General features: G+C 36.0%; 2 protein-coding genes across 2 annotated transcripts; one reads left to right on the forward strand and one right to left on the reverse strand.

The window, feature by feature from the left end:
* The first annotated feature begins 1,682 nt into the window (after positions 1-1,682).
* Positions 1,683-5,532, forward strand: emilin3a (elastin microfibril interfacer 3a). Its single transcript, XM_060881711.1, has 4 exons — positions 1,683-1,880; positions 2,397-2,516; positions 2,702-3,381; positions 3,560-5,532. Exons 1-4 carry the CDS (start codon positions 1,720-1,722, stop codon positions 5,503-5,505), a joined length of 2,907 nt encoding a protein of 968 aa, XP_060737694.1. The 5' UTR covers positions 1,683-1,719; the 3' UTR covers positions 5,506-5,532.
* A 2,681-nt stretch (positions 5,533-8,213) lies between these two features.
* Positions 8,214-17,064, reverse strand: sypa (synaptophysin a). Its single transcript, XM_060882294.1, has 7 exons — positions 16,973-17,064; positions 13,036-13,101; positions 11,775-11,899; positions 11,325-11,520; positions 10,919-11,113; positions 10,427-10,744; positions 8,214-10,242 (listed from the first exon to the last, which is right to left on the reverse strand). The coding sequence occupies exons 1-6, from the start codon at positions 16,988-16,990 to the stop codon at positions 10,460-10,462; spliced, it is 885 nt and encodes a 294-aa protein (XP_060738277.1). The 5' UTR covers positions 16,991-17,064; the 3' UTR covers positions 8,214-10,242; positions 10,427-10,459.
* Between the last annotated feature and the right edge of the window lie 2,418 nt (positions 17,065-19,482).

A 19,482-nucleotide genomic window follows, 5' to 3' on the forward strand; every position in this document is an offset into this window, starting at 1 on the left:
CTGAACCCGCTGGAACAGCACAAACAGTCAACTAATTCTTTTCCTTACGTCAAATGGAAAAAAAAATCTGTGTATCCTTGTATTTCAACAATGATATCAACATGAATAAACATAAAACTAATGAATGTAAAAAAGGGTTATTTTTATTTAGTAAACAAGAAGTAATAGAAAATCTGCTTATTCAAATATATATAACAGATATTTAGACTGTTGTTTAAAATAATGTTCATACAAATGTAATTAATATTACTTAATACCAAAATTGTACATTTCAGACTTTATACAAAATTCTAAACAATACAGTAAAAACTCATTAAACATATCTACCACCATAAGCATACATACATTTCTCATTATAAACATTTCACCTTTGATTTATATTCATCAAAATATATGAATGAAATGAACTGCATTTTTAAGGTGCAATGGTTTTCTAAGAAAATAGAGACTTTCTTAGAAAGCCATTGCATCAGAACCAATAAAGGTCTTGGAAACAAAGTGAACACTGTCTACTTAGCCTCTCATTAACAACTAAACAAAGATGTGGGTTGTATTTAAGCCTGGTGGTTTAAGGGAGAGGTTTAACGTGATGTGTGTGTGTTTTCAGGGCAGGATGGGGTGGTCTGGGGGCTGGGGGGGGGCGTTGGTACTAAGGTGTGGTGTACACTGAATGTGTGCTTGAGCAGTCTGAGTGGTCACTTCCAGATGTGGTCTAAGAATTCACAGTTTACCACAAAGACATCGCAAAGAAAACCACAACTAAACAAAGAACAGTTAAACTCACATGTATTGGTCACAAAAAAGAAAACCTGACTACTTAAGAATACATTTTACTTTGTGTTCATGTCCACTCCATATACACAACTTAAAGAATATTGGCATTGACATACTTTGCATGTGCTTTTTTAAAATCTTATGTTAGATGTTATTAATTGTATTTTAACTCATCTTATTTACCTGATATCAAGTGAATTTATTCCAAATAACTGTCAGCATCAATGTTTTTCTTTTTTAATGCTAAACTGTAAGCACCGTGGAACAGTATGTTCCCTTTGCTGTGATTATATCCTACTAACCATACATTAAGACAATATTTGATTGCACTGCACCCAGTTGATGAGAAGAAAAAGGAACAAAAAGAAATATAAATTAATTTGTTTATATGTTTAATTTATGTAGCCAAATGATTTTACACCATTTCATTTATGTGGTATTAATCATGATATGAGTGTTGAAAGAAAAGTAGCACATCAGAATTAACATTCATTGCTTTATTTGTTATATTGTCTCTACTAAATGACCTATTAGCCATCCACCATTCTGTTTTCCATTTAATAACTTATTCTCTTCAGCTCAAAGGATAAATAGTTTTTAACAGAAGTGTGGATCAATTAAAGCAAGTTCAGTAAAATGGAAAAAAGCATTAAAATAACAAACGAATAAAAAGGAATCGAGATGCACATGTGTGCATGTGTGTGTGTGTATGTGTGTATGTTAAAACTGCCACACTCCTGTATGTTGTATTTTGTGGACTAAAGGGTGGGACTATGCAAATCACACAGTGCTTTATTAGTTGGTTGTGAGGGCTGGTGCCCAGACCACAGAAGCCTCCAGACCATCACTACTAGAAATGTGCATTTGACATATTGCATATTTTTTGGAAAATTTTAGTTTCTTCTGGGTTTTTGGACTTTCTTTGAAATAATCACTTTGCTGAAGATGCTGTGGCTAGATGTCCTGAGCCCCCTCATTTTTATAAGTGTTAACATAGCTGTTACAAATGCTTTTGCGGCTTTGAATCCCACATCCAACCGTTTCAGCCTCTACAAGTCAGGAGACAATTCTCATTATAGCTCTGGCAAACCTACTGCTAGATACAAGTGAGTATTACCAGAACATTAAAAATATCTGCACTGTGTTCAAGAAAGATTTTCTCTAAATGATGACATCTAATATGTCACTAAACAATACAAGTTATGTTTTCAATAAATAGCTGGCTACCTATTTAGTTCATTAAATGTGAATTTAAATGTTTGTAAATGTAAATTTTTCTTTTTTTCATATATATATAAAATGTACCTTTTCATATTGATTTGTTTTATTACTATTGAAGATAGAATTCTTCTCTGGTACTATTAAACAAAAAATGGAAAAGTTTCAACTATTAAAAAAGTTTCTAATTCTGTAAAATTTTAATATTCTGTAAACATTTTTTGTATTTGTTAATCATTTATTATTCTTTTTAACTGTTAGCTTGTGCTTTATTTTAATGATCAACCAGCATTTATATTTTTCCTTTAAATCTGAATATCCTCTGTGGTTATTATTTTGGAAAAAATATTTCAATTATTACAGGATAATATTGTATTCTGCCTTGCCAATTTTTTTCTCTCTAGAAACCACTGTGCATATGTAGTGGAAAAGAGTGTTTCCTACACTGTTCAGGATGGTGCAGCTCCTTATGTGAAGGCAGAGTACAAAAAATGTGGCTGGGGGAAGAAGTGTCCTGGGCTTAGGTACGCAATACTACAAATATCTTTTGTAGTATTATAGTACTAATGTATAAAATAATTAAGCATTACTGCAAAGATGACCATTTGTCACATTACTTGTTTGAGAAAAGATGGAGTATGTTTCCTAACATTGAAACAACACTGAATCTGATTATTTACATTTGTGTACTCCCTATCTAATTTCATAGGTACCGGATGCTCTACAAACCAATGTTTAAAGTGGCATACAAGACAATAACTGAGTTAGAGTGGCGCTGTTGTCATGGATTCACTGGTGTTGGTTGTGACATGGGACCAAGTGCTTATGGAATGAAAGCAATGCCCCCTTTCAAGGGTCATGTGCCATCCTACAAAGGTCCTATGCCATCTCATAAAGGTCCCCTATCTTCTTACAAAGGCTCTGTGTCACCTTTCAAAGGCCCAATGCCTGCCTTCAAAGGACGAATGCCCCCTTTTAATGACGCAGTGAATTCTTATCAAAAGAGAGTGCCTTTCCACAAGGGATCAATGCCTCTTTTTCAGAGTCCAATGTCCCAATCCAACTATTACAGAAACCACTGGAATCAACCCTTGACACCCTCTAACATAATGGATGAATATCCTGGCCCTAATGCTGCACCGTCTTATTCAGAAACTCCATTTGAGTCTTATGGAGAACGTGAAACAGATCATCCTGATACAGTGCTGGAACAACACAACCCTCTGTCTAATAATCAAGATTCTGTACATGATCCCATTCCAGATGATCATGAACCAATAACAAACTACCAGGATCCTACACCAGATCTCCAACAGTCAAATCCACGACCAGACACAAAGCCATTTCCTGAAACACATTCCTCTTCGGGTGACAGTGAGCTAAATCAGGGTGAGATTAAGGGAATTTTTTAACACTTCCACATGCTTGTTTTTATACAACATGTAAATTGTTTCAATTTCTTAGTTTTCAAGGTGTGATAATTCAACATTCATTCATTTATCCTCAGTGAAAATCCATATTTGACTATTATTTTTGTAACTATTTATCTGCATTTCTTTCACTTTAGCTGCTGAAGAGAGCAGTGTCAATGTTCATCGTTTAAATCAGATGGAAGAGGATGTGCAACGGCTTTCACTTGGTCTTGAGACACTTCGTGCTAAAGTAACTGGCTTAGAAGACCACCTACGTGCCTCACTCCGGGAAGATGCAAACCGCATGCTCTCTACACTTCTATCTGCAGCTCCAGCCCCCATTGCCGTTGCATCTCAGGACATGACTGTTGGTTTTGGAGACCTGCCTGGAGGAGCACCGCATACAGAGGGCTCAGATGCCATAGTTAATTTCCCAAACCTGGGTGATTTGGCTGAAAAAGTTGCAGAGCTAAGTGCTGATGTACTGGCTAAGAGCACAGATTTTGCAGAATTAAAAAAGACAGTACTGGACCATGACGCGGTCCTGCAGAGGCTGTCTGCTGGGGCAGTAAACATCACAGATTCTCAACAAGCCTTGGAGATACTGGTGGAGACCAAACTTAGTAAGGCAGAAGCAGCTATCTTAGGACAGTTTCACAAGCGTATCGAGACTGCAGAGCAGCGTTGTGAAGATCGGGTGATGGAGGTGCATCTCCAGTGCAAGAAACAGCTAATGGAAGGTCAGGAACAGGTAGAGCAGGTCATAAATGGTAGTGTGACAGCCTTGAAAATGGAGCTTGCAAACCTTGAGCTACAAGGTCTAGAACCAGAAGATGTTTGTTGCACAGCAATATCTGGCATGACTGAAAGACTGGTTCTTATAGAGCAGTCAATGGATGGATTGAACCAGTCACAGGAGCACCTTCAAGCCGAGCTTGGCAGCCACAAGGACCATGTAGAGGGCATGATAGAAGGTAGACTAGCCTATGTAGAGTCACTTCTGAGTACACCAGAGAAGCAAAACGGAAGTGTTGCTGGAAGGACAGCTAGTATCTCAGAGGATTGCTTGGAGGAAAAGATGAAGGAGCTTGAAATTCGTTTGTTTGCTGCTATAGAGGAACTGGGTAATGCTACTTCTCCAGCTCTGGTTGAAGATCAGACAGTGCCCACATTAGACACAGAATTCAAGTCTCTCAAAAAGAGGGTAGATGTAGATCTGGAAATCATTCAGAAGCATCTTAACGCCATTGAACTTCTCTGTACTTCCTCTTGTGCTCCACAACCAGTCCTTATAGAATATGGTGAACCACTAAAAATGTTGGAAGAGAAAGATAATAAAACACATGAAAACATTAATTGGCAGCTCAGTGCACAGACAGAAAGACTAGACAATCTAAATGCAACTCTAAATTCATTACTCATGCAGCTGACTAAGAGGCAAGAAGAGAAGGAGCTTCAAGGTGAGGTAACCCTGCTAAAGGTAACCATGCACTCTGTCAATCACACTCTTCATGGACTAAAAGACTCATTTGGGAAGGTGGTTAATGAAGTTGGACAAGCTAATTTTACCTGGCAAGAACGAGAGGAGAGGCTCGCACATCAGGTTAAGGGTGTGGTGCACTTGGTTGGACGGCAAGCCTCTATGCTGAGTGCTGGGGAGAGAAGGCTGAATCGTCTGAAGGGTGAGTTGCAGGATCTACGGCGCAGGCTGGCTTCAGAACTCCAGACCTGCCGATCAACAGCTCTGGGAGTCCAGAAAGAGGTAACTGATGTAGGAGGACGTGTGGCCCGTGTAGAAGGTCAGTGTGGTGGCTTGTCACAGCTGTCTGAAGACTTGGAGCTGATCCGAGGAGAACTGGAAAAGCATTCAGATGGATATTTCTCCCAGGTCAACAGCACCCTTGTGAATCATTCCCTTCAGCTATCTGAGCTAAGAGATGGACTGAAAAACTGCACTAAGGCCCCTGGGTTAACAGAGGACCACTTCATGACAGTATCTCCACTATGGGAAGAGCAACACACTGCTGAACCACCTAAACCAAGAGGAGACCAGTTTTTAGATTCCACACAGGTAAAAGATGGCTTCAGGGAAGCTCCATAATATTGGGAAATACATTGAAAGACATCTCACAGGCCAATCAGCATATTTTATTTAATTTTTACTCAGTTAAACTCTTGGTTTAATTATTGGTGTATTATTATTATTATTATTATTATTATTATTATTATTATTATTATTATTATGTTTATACCTTTTGTACTGATTAAAATTCTATATTTCATATTGTTTCTAGGAGTGTGTTTCTAAGTGTAATACTTGATACAGAGTCTGTAATGTATTGGATATTTCTTCCCACCTTTTTTTACAGAGTGATACTTTGAATGTTGTTTTTGCTAAATGTTTATTGTAACATAAAGTATTTATTTTAAAAATAAATAGTCTATTGAAAAGCAATTATTTTAATTTTTTTAGATTGTAATGGGAATATATATATATATGTGTGTGTGTGTGTGTGTGTGTGTGTGTGTGTGTGTGTGTGTGTGTGTGTGTGTGTGTGTGTGTGTGTGTGTGTGGAGTTTGCATGTTCTCCCGTGCCTCGGGGGTTCAAAGACATGCATGGTAGGTTGATTAACATCTCTGGAAAATTGTCCGTAGTGTGTGAGTGCGTGAGTGAATGAGAGTGTGTGTGCCCTGCGATGGGTTGGCACTCCGTCCAGGGTGTATCCTGCCTTGATGCCCGATGACGCCTGAGATAGGCACAGGCTCCCCGTGACCCGAGGTAGTTTGGATAAGCGGTAGAAAATGAATGAATGAATGAATGAATATATATATATATATATTCTATTCCCAATTTTACAAAATACTGTACCTGTCGAGGGATAAGGTCTATTAGAGAGAAAGTGAACATTCAATACTCATTACAAATGCAATTATTTGAAATTATGAAATGATCTCTAAAACTGATTATTTACAAAATACCTGTCAAAGTAAAACATTCAGCAAGCGAATATTCAGTTATAGTAGTTGATGTGTTGGAAGTAGGAGTAATGGGCAGGCATAATGGTCTGAGGGACATTGACCAAGGCGAAATTCAATTTGGATGGCTAGACAGCTGCATCAGAGCATCTTCAAACCAGCAAGTCTTGTGAGGTGTTGAAGGATCTGCTGCTAACCTCTTGGTGCCAGATACCACAGCAGACATTCCGAGGTCTTATGGACTGTCATAGCAGCACAGGTGGGACCTACACAATATTAGACAAGTGGTTTTAATGATATGGACAAATGCTTTCTTAAGATCCTTCCCTTTGTGTCATCTTTATCTCCTAGGGTGTTTGTGAAACATTTACTGGATTGATGATTATGGTTAGATGAATTAGAAGAGTGTGATGCAGTGGATTCACATAAAGGCGCAACATAAAGACTTTAATACACTGCAAAGAAACAAACAAAAAAGTTCTGAAGGAAACGACACTGGCTTTCATACAGTTATATAACCACAGTTACACAAGTACATAACTATTCCACAGCATGTAATATTAGAAGTAACAGTAGAAGTAAAAGTACCAGATGCAGAGAGGAAATATTGATTGCAAAGAATGGTAAATAATTGGTCTTCTCCTGTCAGTAGAACATCTACAATAAATATAAAATGTCATTCAAGACCACAGATCTTCTTTTGGTTAAACCATTCCTTTGGTGATTTGGATGTATGTTTGGGTCATTGTGCTTAGGTGCTTAGGTGATTTTTTTTTTAAATCTTTAACAGACACCTGAAGGTTTTGCACTAAAATAGAACTGGTATTTGTAGATATTCATAATTCCTTTCCTCATGATAAAAGCCCCAGGTCTGGATAAAAAAAATACACAATGCTGTCACCACCTTGCTGCACTATTGGTATGCTGTTCTTTTGGTAATATGCTGACCATAAAACATTATGCCACATGTTTTGAACTTTAGTTTTGCTTGCATGTTTTTTTCTTAAGCTTCTATCTAGCCACCCTATCCCATAGCACATCGACATAAATAATATGAGAGACTGTTGTGACATGCTGAGTGTAATCGGTACTTGTCAGATATCTCTGCAGCTCTGTTAATGTTACTGTAGGTCTGCTGAAAGCCTCCCTGATAAGTGTTTTATACATTTTGAAGGGGCATTCTTATTTTCCTATTTTTCTGTTTGTTGTTAATGGCCTTTACCATGGTCCATGTAACATCTTATGATTTGGAAATTATTTTATACCCTTCTCCTGAATGATACTTTTCAACAAGTGAGATATCATGCATGCTTTGTTAACTCTTTGCTGACCATGATGTCAGCAATCAGATGAAACCAAGAAGAGGTGAAGAAAAGCCTATGTAAACAGATTATCTTCATCAGAATAATGTTATTGATAAGAGCTGTATAATAATTATTCTTTACTCCAGCTAGTCAATCCTTGCCTCTCATGCAGAGAACAATGATGGGCTAATATGCAATTCATTTTGAATGTGCAGAAGTGGTATAATGTAATAATTACTTTCTTTGCCATAATTATTGTGGCAAAAAAACACTACTTTATAGTATATTAGAAATTTGAAGAATTTGCACATTATAGTGTTAAATGAACTCCAATGGATGGTAATACTGACTGAGGTGTTAATGGAATGTTTGTTATGTACTGATGTGCACATTCAAAGACAGACCTCGATCTACTAAAATCATACATGCATCATATGTTCTAACTGTTATATAAAAAAAAAATCCTCTTATTACATTGAACATTTGGACAAGAAATAAGACGTTTTGTTCAACAGGATAACTTATTCTTTATTGAATTTTTCCTTCATGGATTCCATAGAACAATACAACAGAATTTCTGGATAATTTTGGTGATTTTTCAGCATGGTCATATTCACTGCCATCAACATCATTTGAACGCTAAGAATATGTTATACACAATAAATACAGCACAACCCAAAGGCATCGAGAGTTTCACGAGACGAACCAAACACCACTAACAACGGAGTAGTTGAATAGCATATTTATTAGGGAGAAAGGGAATGGGACAGATTAAAGAGAGCGAGAGAAGAATAGAAATAAAAGGAAAAAGTAAGAGAGGCGTTAAGGCTGTGGGTTCACAGGCTGTCTAGATCTACTCAAAAGCTACTCAAATTGCCTTACACCCAAGGACCACTAAAAGTGTGCAAATATTAGATGAGACCCAGTCATAAATTGAATCAAGCTAGACATATGAGCACATGATCATGCATAACTATAGAGCAGCTCATCATAAAATATCCACCAAATTACTGCCAAATAAATGCACTGATTGTAAGGGACTGAGAATGCCTGTGCTGTTCCTCAGCCTTTAGACAGTGTATATTGATCGTTCTTGCATATAGATTACTACAGCTACACAATCCAGAATTCAAGGCTTACACCATACAAGAAAGTGTAAATATACTGCTCATATACATTTCCGTATGAGCAAACTGATGTTGGTTACAGGTAAAGTTCATGCTTGTTACTTGAATCACAATGGACAATGCAGGCTGGTCTTCAGCAATCCAGTCAATAAGGACCAATTTGTTTATCATATAATTGTCAGATACGATCAGCTTCTGTAAGTTGATTAGTCAAGCAGATAAACCAATCTATCCGGGCATCCACACGATGCTGTGATCAAATCATTTAATGATTTACTTCCATTAGTACTTTAATCAGTCCAGTTAGTGCATATACGGATGTTATATCTTTGAACAGATCTGCTGTATAACGTAACAGAGTAAATCAATAAAACCCAGATTTTGCATGGCATACATATATATTTACACAGATCCTTCAAAATATATTTCAGTATAACTACGCTAAAACAAAGCCAGTGCTTCAAACTCTTTCGGAAAAAAATTAGATTGAAAATTGATTTAAGTGTGTGTGTGCATGTGTGTGTAAGAGCAAAAAAAAAATGGAGAGAAAGGGGGTAAGAAGAAAAGGGAAAAAAAAGAGGGTCAAATATTGAAACTTGCACATTTATCTAGACTACCACCAACTCAATACACAGGACTGATTCTCTGTCTGGTGTTCATACTACAGAAAAAGGTTTAGTCCTCCATCTCATTACACCCATTCTTGTTGTATTACTAAAATGTGTACAAAATCAACCAAATTTAATAAAAAAGAACAAAAAATACTGCAAGATATTTTATAATTGAATGTTATTTTGAAGTTTGGACTCATATAGCCTATTGCTCAGTGAACCAAAAAAAAACAATTTTATGGGTGAACATCTAAAAATTCAAACTTCAGTGAATATCTAGGCAACTTCTACCAAGCCAGTACTTCTCAGAGAACTATTTCCAGTGGGTTTACAGCTCATTTTCATAGTTAGTATCATCATAAATGAACTTCTCTAAAAATAACTTACTATAGTAGAATAATCCCATAAAGATCTTTAGGAAATATTTCCATATATTTGTTCATATTGATATTTATACAGCACAGACAAATACATTCTCTCAAGGTTTAGCATAACTATTGTCAACATCATCAATTCAGAATTTATATAGCAATGATTTATATATCTTTTTTAAATATTTTATGTATTTTCATGTTCATCTGATCATACCTAACATTTTATTTTATAATTTATACATCACAATAATAAACAGCACAGAGAATAATCTCTTCGTTTCTCCCGATGCCCTACAGCTTTCTCTAAGTATCACCTGACCCCCCAACCCCCACCCCAATAATTTCGTCCACAGACATATGCACAAATACAGAAGACAAGGAAGAGTGTGGGTGTGTGAGTAAGGTTCAGGTGCCACACTCCTATGATCACACGATCACCCTCTTTCTGTGAAAAAATAAGAGAGGGTAGGAAGGTAAGAAGAAAGCATACAGTTAAAAAAAAGCAGGATGAAGAGTGTCGGATGAAAAGAGCACAAGACTGCTTTAATAGGATGTAAAAATAAATGACGTGTACTATGAATTACTAATAAATACACTAGTAATTAGAGTAACAAGAATAGATAACTCACCAGCCTCCATCAACCTCTTCCAATACCCTGTCCTTACATCTGGTTGGCGAAAGAGGTGGGTGCCCCCTGCTGGTTGTAGCCACCCTGGACGTAATCTCCACCCTGGTTGTAGCCCTGCTGGTTGTAATCAGGCTGATACCCTCCCTGGGGGCCCGGGTACGGATCCTGCTGCACATAGTCCTGCTGACCATATGAGGCAGGGGCTGGCTGCTTCTCCTGGGCAGGTGGCTGGCGCATGAAAGGAGCAATGATACCTGTCTCTTTAAACACGAACCAGATGTTGCCTGCCCACAAGATCAGATTCAAGAAGCCAAAGACCTGGAAGCACATGCATATATTATATAATTTTACACCTACAATATAATTTAATGTGTCAGTAAATCATTTAATCATCAGACATTCTGTAATATTTGAATGCTTTATTTGCAAAGATTTGGTACATGAAATTTTGTTTCAGTACAGAACAAGCCACACCTAGCAGACTCCACTCACCACAGAAGTGTTGAGGCCGGACATGACAGGGTCATGAACCTCACCACAGCTGTTGACATCGTCCTTTTTACAGGCTGGGATGTACTGAATAACCTTCTCTGGGTCTGTGGCCGTCTTCACATCGGACAAACCCTTTGCCCATGCTGCCGAGCTCACAAGCCACATGAAGGTGAATACACATGTCACGGCCAAATCCTAAAGAGAGAAAGCTAATATTTCTGGCTGCTCTCATTTCCATGCACCTGATAGCAAATCATTTTTAATTCATGTTTTAGCACCATAAACCAATAGAGATAGAATGGTAATATGTTGTATCTTATGTTTTTTGGCATTTATTTAGAAAGCACATTTAAACCTGAAAATGTATGTTTAAATTTTAAAATTTTATTGAATTAAGCAAACTCACAATCAGTGGTCCTTTGTTGTTTTCACGGTACTTCTCAAAGGCAAAGATATAGACGCTAAGAGCTGCCATGGAGTAAAGGAAGGCAAAAACCCCGATGGTGACGAAGAACTCAGCAGAGGAGGAGTAGTCACCCACAAGGAAATAACGATCATTTTGACCTTTGCAGGTTGGAGCATCATAGTAGACTTGATGGAGCCTGAGAAAAAAAAGAAGGACTCAGTATTTTTTACTTTATAAGGCTAGTGAATCACTGAATATATACGTATATATATATATACAATATATATATATATATATATAAATGTCAAATTAAATAAAACGTTATAAAATAAAAAGTTATGATTTAGTAATATATAATAACGATGATGATGATATAATTAAGTCAACTAAGAGTCAAAATGTACATATAAATTTCTACATTATCTTAAAACTGATGAACATCTTACGTACCTGAATGGGTATTCAAATTTCACATCTATTCTTGGGTTACTCTCTGATCTGTTTTTGCACTCCACACGCATGCGAAAAGAGCCTGAGTAAGTCCCACAGGTGGAAAATGCAAAGATAGCAAACACCTAAAGGCATAAACAGAAGGCACCTTATTGAGTCTAAGCTTGACTGTAAACAAAATCAAGAAAAACAACACTAAAAAGGGCAACAAAGTTTGTGTAGAAACATGGATCTGGATCTTCGTAGAAACATGGATGGAGGTACGGATCAAATGTATGCAAAGGATACAAAGATCCTATCTTTGTATCCTTTGAATACATTTGATCCGTACCTCCTATCAATACAATGCAATTAAAGACACTTGCAAAACATTAACTCAATGCAAAGACTCTACATTTTAGAATATCATTAATTAGATAATAAACTGAATTTTCTTGGTCTGCCTTAAATCTGTGAAATTGAGTCACAGGATGATTATATGAACAGTGGTGTGGGCTGCAGTTGGAGGAGGTTTTGAATGAAAATTAAGATATTAAATTTCACAAAGATGGCCATCTGTCACACTGTGGAACTGGATTTTGGTTGGATACATCCATACATGGTATTATGAAAGATTCAGAGGAGATCACTACAGCAAACAGTGTGAAACCATACACCTGAAATCCAATTGAACTAGACCAAAACTGAACACATGCATAGTTTTATAGTTCCAGTAAAGCAAATGTAATCTAAAAATATACTACACATGATTTTCCCTTTAAAGTGAAACAACGTCAGTTATATATCAATTAAGTTCCATGCTTCACTGAACCATTTCTCAATGTTTATTAATATGCATTCACACTTACTTCTAAAATAAAATAAAATGTCATTACTGAGATTCTGCAATTCATAACAGAGAAGATGTCATACAAGCACCACCATATGTCATTACTATGCCAGTATGTCACTACTGTTCCCAGCTGCATGAAGCAGGGATGCATGAGACCTTGATATGTCAACATATTTCTGTGGCCTTTACAATGGACTCCTATATGGTGTCTGAATACTGTCAGAAAATCAAATATGATAAACAGAAGTGTGTCGTGTGTTTAACTGTTTGCAGAATTACACTATGTAAGCACCTAGCAATGAATCATAAGACATGATAAAGAGATGACAAAATGATTTAAAAGAACTAAAGCAATGTCATACAAACTAAATTATGTGGTTGGTACAAACACACATTTAAAGAATTAAGTAATGATGGAGAAACACTTACCCACTGCAGGACTTTCATGAAGCCCAGAGGCACTTTCAGTACCCTGAATTGTCCGTTAGCAACTAACTGTTAACAACAACAACAACAACAAAAAAAACAGTAAATGTATTTCAGTAATTGTCAAATCTTATTGACAAGTAAAGGTGACAGCTGAACCACATGTGACAGGAAAATGAACATCACCCTAAATGATCATGCATGAGGTAAACAGGTGGCCCATTTTTCCTATTTAGCCGTGTTAAATTTTCTGGTAACATCAACTCACATAATATACTTCCTATGGATCATTTATATGGTATTTATATTTAACATTTTCAAACATTGTGGACATGTATGTAAAGGTATGCTTAAAATGTAAATAAATAAATAAATAAATAAATAAATAAGCTACAAAGTCATGAAGAAGCAATATACCTTTGGATTGTCTGGAAAGGTTGTTAGAAATGACTGCTGAATTAAGTCCATTATGAAGGGTGATATTAGCACCATATAGCCTGTAGAAGGGGCAACTTTATAGAACTTTGAGCGCTCAGAGAACTGAGTACAGCACTGGTTGATATAAAGTTAGCTTTAGTGAGCTTATCTCCATGGCATGCAATTCTCCCAGTCTGCTGAAAACGACAGCTTAGAGACACCCATTTCATTTCAACATGTTGCATAGGCTCATTAAGTAACTTCACATTGGAGATTCCTGGGATTGTTGGGGGGTCTTGTAGATGAAGAAGCCCTTCTCCGTTCAAATAGATGAGAAGCATACACAAGCCATCTATGGAACTGATTTAGGCATTGGTCAAAAGGTCTATCTTGGGCTTGCCAAACATATCCCAGACCTGGACTCCACTGATTAAATATTACTCTGTCTGTACCACAGCTCATCTGCTGCACCATTGTTAGTAAGTTTAACAATGGGCTTCTGAGGAAGTTCTGTGCAAGGCAAAGACAGTGACCTGACCTCATTAACCCATGTTAATGTATCTGAATGAATGTCTCAGAACAAACACACTCAGTGCTTCTACAGCACTACTTTGTCCCATCCAAAGAGGGAGATGTCCATGGTGACTATTTCTCTCTTTGGGACACCACTCTTACATGGGACCCCTTTCATGAGAAAAGCCTTATGTATCCTGGCTGATAACCCACATCTAAAAGTCTCTCAGTATGAGCAGACCCACAAACTATAGGGTGGATAACATTCTCAATTTATCTAGCTTCATGCCAAATAAGTGTGTGGCCTCTTTTGATGTTATCGAGTTCTTTACTGAATCCACTGTTAAACTGATCGCCATAATGTTTGCAAGATGGCTGGATATGTCCCAAATGGATGGCACCATTGTGGAGACACACAGGAGGTCAGCTGTTCAATTATAGTAGTATCCTCCGGCCACCATCACAGGTGATAGCACTTGGGCACTTGATGATGTTTGAAATGTAGAACTTTAAATTATAGGGCCTCAAATGTATCTGTCACTCACCGGGAAATGGAGAGCTAGGTGGCATCCTGAGCAAGATGGAAGCAGAATTCTGAATAGTGTGCCAAATACAGCTTAGCAGTAAAAAACAGACTCTACTATATGATTCTGTCATCATAAGTCATGCACATGGTCACAATCAACCACAATTATGAGGGAAAAGACTCGGTGTTAAAACAATGTGATAACATTGTATAACTCTTGAATTCTTGCTCTATACTGAAAGTCATCAGTGAGTCAATTTCAATAATGTCAATTTCTGAAAATAAAATTCAACAAAATAAGCTAAAGAGAGAGTTTAGCCATTATTAATTGAGCAATTTACAAAACTAGTTACATAATCATGTAGATTAATCTTGCAATTTCTAATCAGATCAGTGACTGATATCTATTTATAAAAAATGGCAGTGTTAAATTTGTAATCTTATGTCCTTTTTTATTTTAATTTAAGTATAATAGATAAAATAAGTGTGGTTTCCCTTTTTTTGACCACTAGCTGAGCATGCTGCCATACTGCACAACAAGAAAGGCAACCAAATTACTGGAATATCAGTTAAATAAAAAAAAAAATCATTGGTCAGTCAGAAATAATTATTTAAACTGAATTTAAAACAGTATGGGGTTGAGAATGTGGATTTTATTAAAAGGCGCATTTGATGAATGGTGGAAATATGTTTTTGGACTCTTCCCCACCTGCCCCTATAGATAAACCACTGTAGTAATAACCTTGTTTAACAGAAGAGTAAACACATATTTAGAATCAGCCAGAGAGAACTTATTCTCCTCTCCTTCTGGGATATTGCAAGTGCAGGTGTAATAACTGGAAATTAATGGGGCATTCATACATGCTGTACAAGCAAAGTGTTAATAAGAGATTTCTAGATTCTCTGAAAATGTATTGGCCTAGATGCTTCAGACTGTGATGCATATACAGTAGGTAATATGCACTCGCCTGTCATTTTAATAGGAACAAGTGTACACATGGTCATTCCTCCAGTTATCCGAGACAAGTCTGTGGGCAGACATGCTTGTTGATGACAGACTTAAGAGGAGAATAACCAGAGCAGGTAAAGCTACAGGAAGTCTACAGTAACTCAAATAAAAATTATTGACAGCATAGTGAAAAGAAAACCACATAATGCACTACTTATCTAAATAGAAGCTAAGAATACTACATTTTCCCAGGATCCCACGATTGCTGGGTGACGTGCATTTCCAGTGATCCAGTTTGGGAATATAGTCCCAAACATTAAAGCAAAAACAACTTGTACTTGTGTTCATAAGTGTTAAAATGTTGTTTCATCGGTTGTTCGGATCATTTATTAAAAAGAGAGAATAAGCAGAGGCCCATTACACTCAATAAGACCTGTCTGCAGGTATGCTTATTTGATATATACATTATAATTCAATACTTAAAAACAAAACAAAACAAAAACAACAAAAACAACAACAACAACAGGTTTATTCCCTGCAATCTGAGACAATCATATATTAAGATGAGGTTGATGGAGTGACGTCAGAAGGCGCGGCTGAACGCAATAACCAGTCGGAGACTTCCAACATCTGAAACACTAAAATCTTAAGATTTACTCAGTACCTAGTCACCCTGTATTGTTTAATTATACCATTTTAATTTGCATTTGTAATTGATAAAAAAAAAGAAAAATAAAAACGGAATAGCCTAAGCCTCCTTATATTCCTTATTTTGTGATGGACCAGTGTGATTAAGACACAAATCAAACGTTACCTCATTCAGATGCGTTTGCAAACCAATGGCGTCCATAAAAAAAAAAAAAAAAAAAAAAAAAAAGGAAGAAAGAAAGACAGGTGGCTTTGAATGGAAATGATGCTCTGATGCTCTGAGTCACAGAAGCGGCTCAGCAAAGTCAGCTGCCATTTTCCACAGCAACCTCTCCAGCTGTAGCTGCATTTAACCCGAAGGCCTTTTGTGCCTGGTTTTAATGCGCTTCTTTTATTATTTACCACCGAAGAGAATTCACAGAATTAACAGTCTTATGCTTTAGCATCAGTCTTATGCTTTTTATTGGAAATAAATAAATAAATAAATAAATAGATAAGAGCATATACATCAGTGTGTGTATATATATATATATATATATATATATATATATATATATATATATATATATATATATATATATAAACAAACATATAAATAAGATGTATTAAAAGATAAATCTATAATAAACAAATAACACCATGTATATGCTAATCAAATAAGGGCTAGAATCAAGACTTAATGCACGAATAGTAGTAACATCCCTCGAATATGTAGAGCATCAGCAGGACATTTGCTCCTCTGTTCATATTCTGCCATCAATTTACAAGCGCATCTTCATAGCTGGCCATAATAACTGATTTATCATCGTACTCCAATATGGCAGGTCTAAATTCATATAACACTGAGATCATGTGCAGGTTTTTATTTTATGCCCAGAATATCCTACCTGGTTTACAATGTCCATCTTGGCTGCTTGCTGTTTGATTAGAGAAATAGAAAATAAGTGAGGGGGTGAAGGCAGTAACCGAAACAGCCTACTCAGGGGAGGGGGCGCAAGCGCATCACCGGAACATCTTTTTTCCGTCATACGACGATGAAAACGGGGTTGCCAGATTGGAATTTTTATATCCAGATGGACTGTTGGGAAGGTGACGTACCAACTCTGTAAAAAAAATCTGATAGAGGAATAAAATACATTTCACATGTTCATGTGCATTTCAATATGTTATGCATCGAACCTTACACATCCGAGGATACAAGCCTTTTTCAAAGCAATGGTACCGGTCAGTTCTGATAAAACATTTCTTGTTTTGTTATGTTTTTTTATTACAATGTAAGCTTTAGTTGTAGGGTTGTGTCTTTTTTTTTTAATTACAAGTAGACCGGAATTTGTCAACTCTTGTAACATGTTCAAGTTACTGTGGTTTGAAACAGAGGATTCTATCTGGCAACCATGGGAGAAAGGCGTGTTTCGTGCGCACAGCACACAGCGATGACTCGACGTGCGTCTGTAGAGAGGGTGAGCATCTTCCCAGACCTTGAATAAAGCTCGGAACGTGTAATAGTATAATCTAAGTGTAATATATTTATAGATATGTACACTATGTATGTGTGAAGCCATAAGACACTAAATCCTAAATTATCAGTAATATAATATAATTAATGTCCACAATAAATTATATTTTCGTGTAATTTTTTTAAAAAACACTGTTTTTGAGTTCTGGGCTTATTTGGCCATTGATAGTGTTAAAGGTGATTTTTCTCTGCCACATAATATAATATAATATAATATAATATAATATAATATAATATAATATAATATAATATAATATAATATAAAATGATATAATATTATATAACAGAATATAATATAATATAATATAATATAATATAATATAATATAATATAATATTATATAACATTATATAATATAATATAATATAATATAATATAATATAATATAATATAATATAATATTCACAATCATGCTACGTTTAAAAATAATCAATTAAGGAAGAAATAATCCAAACATCATGTAAGTTAACTGAATGTAAATATGTCTATTATACAAACAATATTCAAACATGAATCATTCAAGAAGGCATTGAAAATGCAAGAGACAGACTGTGGCTCTACTAAACAGACAATATACTTTTAAAAAAATCTTTGATTTTTTAATGTCTTTAGCTCTTACAATGTTACTGCGATACAGAACAAGTATTTACATATGCCAGAAAAACTGGCACATGATGAGCTACACTGTAGGCTGAAGATTTAAAAGCAGTGCAAATCTTTTGTAATTATAAGTGATAATGGACAATAATATCAACACAGAACATAGAATATCAACAAAATCATTTCTAAAATAAAACATCTATATCTGTATACAACTAAATGCCTGGAAATGCATATTGATTTTCATTATATATAGTTCAACTGAATTGTAAAATAATTCATTCATTCAATCTTCAGTAACAGCTTTCTCCTGGACAAGGTGAAAATACTTTAAAAGGTATTTCTTTTTTTCATAGTTTTGGCTATGGTGCCTTCAGAGGTTGAAACAGAAAGCAGTAAAACCAGATATCTTTTCTGAAATTCATTTCAGTGTATCATTTCTCCACTAAACCCATAAATATACATGGCAGCCATTCATATTCAAAGCAAGCCTGACATAAGCCAATACAGGCATAAAAATAAATAAATAAATAAATAGATAGATAGATAGATAATCGAGGTTCTGTTCAGATAAAACAACATAAGTGTAAAGTATTCCTAAATGTGAATAAGTTAAAGAATAATTAAATAAAAAAAGGTAAAAATCAATTAAAGTAAAATGAACAAAAATACTCAGCTATTCTCTGTTCAGATTTGAACAGAATTTTTTTTTACAGTTACAGTGGAGATCAAAATTAGAGAACAACCTACAATTTCCTAAATTTCAAGGTCACTGCTTAGTCCATTTTGAAATTATCTAAAAGAAAAAGAGATTTGAAAAAGAACACTGATTATCTGACAAACCCTATTTAACTGCCAGCCTAACTTTCCAGTTTTCATTGAATCTGCAAGATGGTGAGCCGTTCTAAAGTGAGTGAAACCGTCCGGCAGCAGGTTGTCCATATGAAGGCCAAAGGGATGACCCTTACAGCCATAGCAAGAGAAGTTGGTGGTTCCAAATGTGTGATTTCTAGAATATTGCAGCTTTACAATGTCACAAACTCATTCAAGTCCCCCAAGAAGCTTGGTCATGCATAAAAGAAAAATGCAAGAAAGGACAGGATAATGCAGAGAATCTCAATGGGAAATCCGTTCAACACAGAGGCTGAAATTGCTCACCAGTTCAGTGCTGAACAGAGTAAGGATCTGTGCCATCATACAGTGTCTCAATGTTTAAGAGAATTTGGACTGAAAGCCCACTCCGCAATGACCAAACATCTCATTAGCAGAAAGAACCAAAAG

The sequence above is a fragment of the Tachysurus vachellii genome, chromosome 11, assembly GCF_030014155.1.
Source record: "Tachysurus vachellii isolate PV-2020 chromosome 11, HZAU_Pvac_v1, whole genome shotgun sequence".
NCBI lineage: Eukaryota > Metazoa > Chordata > Actinopteri > Siluriformes > Bagridae > Tachysurus > Tachysurus vachellii.